Source organism: Protomyctophum bolini (assembly GCF_963924005.1).
Source record: "Protomyctophum bolini genome assembly, chromosome: 3".
Taxonomy (NCBI): domain Eukaryota; kingdom Metazoa; phylum Chordata; class Actinopteri; order Myctophiformes; family Myctophidae; genus Protomyctophum; species Protomyctophum bolini.
In genome coordinates this window covers 26,116,362-26,121,659 of record NC_137864.1, presented here as the reverse complement: position 1 = coordinate 26,121,659, position 5,298 = coordinate 26,116,362, and the positions used below count along the sequence as shown (strand labels likewise).

Below are 5,298 nucleotides of genomic sequence, written 5' to 3'. Positions count from 1 at the left end.
ACTTCATTCAGATTTATTTATTTTTATTTCATTTTCCAGATTTGTTTTTCTTCTTTTTTTTAGATTTTCATTGGTGGGCCAGTCATAATGGTCCCGCAGGCCTGATGTGGCCCGCGGGCCTGAGGTTGAGTATCACTGGCTTAGCATGTCCAAGTCCTTAGTACCGGTAGTCACCCTCTAATGCAGATGTTTTCCCTTAGTACATGAGCTCTTCGGGTAGAATTTTCCCAAATCAAGAGGCTCTATTCACACTGAATAACTCTCCCTACTTCCGGGCCCCTTCCCTACTTCCTTCACAGGTGTTACCGATGATACTAAATAAGATCTGTTCCATTCTGGTCAAACAGAGTCAGGGTGCTGCTATTGTGCATGTTGGCTCACTGAAAACACTGCTACACTAGTGAGTCTCAAAGTGTCCATGAGGTTCCAAATGGTGAGACAGAAACAATACCTGCTGCACACTGTTTAGATCCTCAAATAAAATGTACTGTGCATATTGAAAAGCAAGTGATTAGAAAACAACCTGTGATAGGTCCTTTTTCATACAAAGGTCTCAATTGTTCCGAAATGTTTGCTCACAAGCTGGTCCAACCAGCTCCATTCACTGCTATGTATGTCATGGTACTTCCGGTGCAATGTTTGACATCCATGAAAGCGTCATGGCATATCATGACATGAACGTCTTCCTTACCTTCTTTAAATATATCTTGCCCATGAGTAGGAAGTTATTCTGTGTGCATAGAGCCTATTGAGGTCAAAGAGGAAATCAGTAAATTACAGGTTTATTCACCACAAACATTTCCCTTCCCTTGTCACTCGACAATAGGGATACACCATATTTGGGTTGTGCATCTAAATGTGCCTCATGATTTACTGATCCAGTTCAGGTGTTTTAGATTCAGTGTTGCACATGGAGAAAGCTTCAACTGTATGTAAATTATTCATGAACTGAATTAAAATTACTCACCAGTCCCATCATTGAACGATAGATTACCCTTAAACACAGTCCATGTCTTTAAAATGATTGTGGTTATGAATTATATGTATAACATAATTAAGACCTAAATGAACATCTAGTTCCGGGGGGATTTGAATTTTGTTTAACCAAGCGGATCAAGTACAATGATGGTCAGGCAACTTCATAATACATTATCCCTCTGATTCAACAACAAAACACAGATGCGAGTATAGCTCATACCGTATGCTTAATTATTCCAAGCTTTTAAATAACTCAAAACAGATTTTCAAAAACAACCAAGAATTTATTAAATTATTCCACTTTTACAAACACTCTTCAGGGCAGAGGCATTAAAACAAACAAAAAAACTCTTGGGACCAGTTATCCATTGACACATCAATGAAGGCAAAACAAAAAGAAAAGAAAACAGAAGTCTCATCATTACACTTTCCTCTTCTGGGTGCTGATATATAGAACTGGGGAGGAAAAAAAGAAATAGAATCAATGAATAATGAATGTATGATCCATTCCCAATCCCAATATCTCCCTTTATTTAATTCAACTTTATTTTAATTTTACAAGGCACATTAAAAATAACCATATTGCTGTCAATACATGTCATTGTTTATTCACAGCTTCAATATTTGTACACAGAGCATTTTCCCTTATTTTACATTTTCTCAGCAGCAGTCATTAATACATTACAATCGCACTGCCATTTCCGTACACTGCATTTGCAGTTGTACCACAAGTCGTAGTTAACAGGCTAAAAATGCCAGACTGCTGATATGGTCCTTTAAGAATAAAAATGGATAATAAAACAAAATGGAAAAACCACCACAGTCCACTCCTCTATGGTTCACATGACCACATACAGGGATTTAAGCCAATTTCTTCATTTGACTTCAAATTGACATTCTCTACAGTTAACTGCAGTGTGCACTGTGCAGTGTTCTGGAGAGATTTGAGTAGAACAGTATTGAATTCTCAATAATGCAGGACTGTGTGAATTAGATTTAAAAAAAAATGTAATGCAGAACAAAAAAACTACTCTAAAGTAAGGTGATGAGTGCTTTATTCTAGCACCAATAAAATACTCAATTTCTGCACTACATATTTATGAAGTGTATACATGTATCCAGTATCCACATCAGCACTTGAACCTGCAATCCGGAACTTATTTTAATTAATAAACAACCAATCTGTATACAATAAAAATCTACCGTAGACATGTTATGAGCTACTTTCTGTCAAATTCTGTGCATGAAGTTTTGGACTTTGGAAGCACTCGTTTTATTTAACGGGTCGCGCTGCTGCCTCCTGCATTATGTGCAAATTCGAAACAGGTGGTATGCAGGGCCGTTCAGTGACTTCGACGAGTGCTTCCAAACTGCAACACTAAGAAAAAGAATCACATGCTCAGAATTTCTTGATAGAAAGTAGCTCATAACATGTCTACGGTGGATTTTTATGAAACAAATGCTCGCAGATTGAAAGAGGATAAATTCAAGCTTGGCATAGAGCTGCAATGTTGGTGAGTTTAACGTTATTTAATACTAGCAGATTGCAAACGCAAATTGGATGAATGGGGAGTCAATGGAGGGTATTGCAAAAAATTGCGGCTAGGCGTTTGGTAGCCCCTCTCGGAACCTTGAAAAGAGCTCAACCGGGGGGTTCCGAGAGGGGCTAGGCGTTTGGTAGAACACCCAACACCTACTGGTTGACTACAACTGGCTGAAGCCATGGATGGATTAAGACTCAAGGAGTCCCTTTATGCTGCATTCACATGGGATCAGGCAAGCGGTAGACGGCAACGCTCATAAGCTATATGAGCGTTACGGTCTGTACCTTTCAGTAAGTGTAGGGAGGACGTACCATTGTTTCCTCTTAGGAAAGCATCTCCATACTTGTTCTTGAGTTGGCCGTTGACATACTCCTCCGTCTGCTCAATTGCAATGTTCATGTATCCATCCAGGCAAGCTAGGACACCTATAGACAGACTTGCATTCAATACTAGAGAGGATTCCACCTGTAAAATGTACTGATTAACATTCATCGGGCGGAATGTGTCATTCATGTGCTCAACATAATAACGTTGATGTAATCTCAGAATGGAGGAATCTACAAATATTGAGTATGACACAGAGTAACCGCCACCAGCAAACACATGCAGTGATGTGCATATTATGACTGTTCAGTGGAGAATACAGCATAGGTGGCCACTAGCCGCAATGTGCAACTCTAGATTTTTTTTAATGGGATGAATCTAGAGTTGCAATACCCTCCATTGACTCCACTCATCCAATTTGCGTTTACGATCTGCTACTGCTTGTCTCAAACAACGTTAAACTCACCAACATTGCAGCTGTAGTCCAAGCTTGAATTATCCTCTTTCAATCTGCGGAGCTTGTTTTTAATAAAAATCCCTCGTAGACATGTTATGAGCTACTTTCTGTCAAGAAATTCTGTGCAGGTGATTCTTTTTCTAAGTGCTGGAGTTTGGAAGTCACTGAACGGCCCTGTGTACCTACCACCTGTTTCGAATTTGCACATAATGCAGGAGGCAGCAGCGCGACCCGTTAAAGAAAACGAGTGCTCCTAAACTGTCTGCAACACTTAGAAAAAGAATCACCTGCAGAGGATGTCTTGACAGAAAGTAGCTCATAACATGTCTACGGGGGATTTTTAAGAAAAACAAGCTTGGCAGATTGAAAGAGGATAATTCAAGCTTGGACTACAGCTGCAATGTTGGTGAGTTTAACGTCGTTTAAGACAAGCAGATCGCAAACGCAAATTGGATGAGTGGGGAGTCAATGGAGGGTATTGCAACTCTAGATTCATCCAATTATTTAAAAAAAAATCTAGAGTTGCAAATTGCGGCTAAAGTGGGCACTAGGGACATGGACATCTGGGCACCATTATCTTTGAAATGACTGTTAAATAAATGGAATGAAATAACTACCGGTAACCAACTGTCAGGTTACTACTTAGCCATTAACCAGGCAGTTATTTTAACGTTACCTCTGTAATAGCCTGGGCACCATTTCATTTCGGTATATGATCCGGGCTGGAGCCGGATGATATGCTTACGTCATGTTGTAGGCAATGGTTTGCCTACAACAAACAGGATGCTTCCTGTTTGATTAAAAGCAATAAAAGCTCTCGTAAGCGAGAGCTTTTATTGAGAGGGAAAAGGAAGTTGTCGCCGCCTGTTCATCCTGTCTGGCGACTACAAAACAATACTACAACATGACGTAACCACATCATCCGGCCCCAGCCCGGATCATACAGACTTTTGAAACAGAGACCAGGCTTTGCTCCGAGGCGGTGGAAAGCCTTGTGAGGCGAGGTTACCTCTGTAATCCACACCAGAGTTCAGCTTGACCACCACCGGTCTCCCAATGATCTGCTTCAAGAAGTCACTGGGGGTCTGCTTTCTGAGGCTCATTTTGACTGCAACCTGGGGGTGGGGGGGGACAATCAGTACTGCAGTGCAGACAACAACTAATTGGTTAGCGACTAGTTCGCTGAAAACGTGCATAACTGGTTAATCAGCCGCTCACTACCTAACATTGAGAAACATCGGCGGGGTGAGTGACAACAACGTTTTTCTTATTCACATACAGAGCTACCCGGTATGCTATGTTCATTATGTTGCTACTAGTTAGCCTTTCAGCTAACTGCCTTTACTATGTTAGATGTGATGGTTCTACGGACCCGCGTTACATCGATGTGCAATGTAGCAGCTAGAGTTAGCGAACTAGGCAGTATTTCTAAATGTTATCGTTAGTATGTCAGACAGATAGTATCAAACCCACCTGGACGTTCACCGCACGATTGTATTCTGTATCTGTCGGCTAGGCTTGAAGAAGTAGAAGAACAGTGAACACAACCAATCAGACGCTTATACTAGCTTCGATGTACGGAAGCTGATAGCGGACAAAACATCCGAATATCGCATCCCACGTGTCTATAATACAGAAGAGGTGTGTGTGTGTGTGTGTGTGTGTGTGTGTGTGTGTGTGTGTGTGTGTGTGTGTGTGTGTGTGTGTGTGTGTGTGTGTGTGTGTGTGTGTGTGTGTGCGCGTGTGTGGCTCTGACTGGTATTTTATGCGTCATGGTTTGATTTGTTTGCGGTTTTATTCAACACTGTAGACATTATATATTCCAACAGTGAAATCGTTTTTATATTTATTTTTTCTTATGCAAGAAGAAACATCAAAAAGTAAAACAAGGGTTGGAAGCAGGCAGGCTGTATACAGAGAGAAGAGTGGGTGGTCTTTTTCATGTCAGACTCAGTCAGACCTTTCAGCTCAATCTTATTATCAACATCTATAGAA

General features: G+C 40.8%; 1 protein-coding gene across 1 annotated transcript; it reads right to left on the bottom strand.

Moving 5' to 3' along the window:
- Positions 1-1,241: 1,241 nt before the first annotated feature.
- Positions 1,242-4,871, bottom strand: lsm6 (LSM6 homolog, U6 small nuclear RNA and mRNA degradation associated). The gene is made up of 4 exons (XM_080758480.1): positions 4,777-4,871; positions 4,313-4,418; positions 2,834-2,947; positions 1,242-1,434 (listed from the first exon to the last, which is right to left on the bottom strand). Exons 2-4 carry the CDS (start codon positions 4,404-4,406, stop codon positions 1,400-1,402), a joined length of 243 nt encoding a protein of 80 aa, XP_080614606.1. The 5' UTR covers positions 4,407-4,418; positions 4,777-4,871; the 3' UTR covers positions 1,242-1,399.
- Between the last annotated feature and the right edge of the window lie 427 nt (positions 4,872-5,298).

Excerpts from the sequence above, each read along its gene's own strand:
- lsm6 (XM_080758480.1), bottom strand. The coding sequence starts at position 4,406 with ATGAGCCTCAGAAAGCAGACCCCCAGTGACTTCTTGAAGCAGATCATT. Across the intron at positions 2,948-4,312 it reads CTCTGGTGTGGATTACAGAG|GTGTCCTAGCTTGCCTGGAT; the intron begins GTAACCTCGCCT and ends GTCTGTCTATAG. Across the intron at positions 1,435-2,833 it reads TTTCCTAAGAGGAAACAATG|TTCTATATATCAGCACCCAG; the intron begins GTACGTCCTCCC and ends TTTCCTCCCCAG.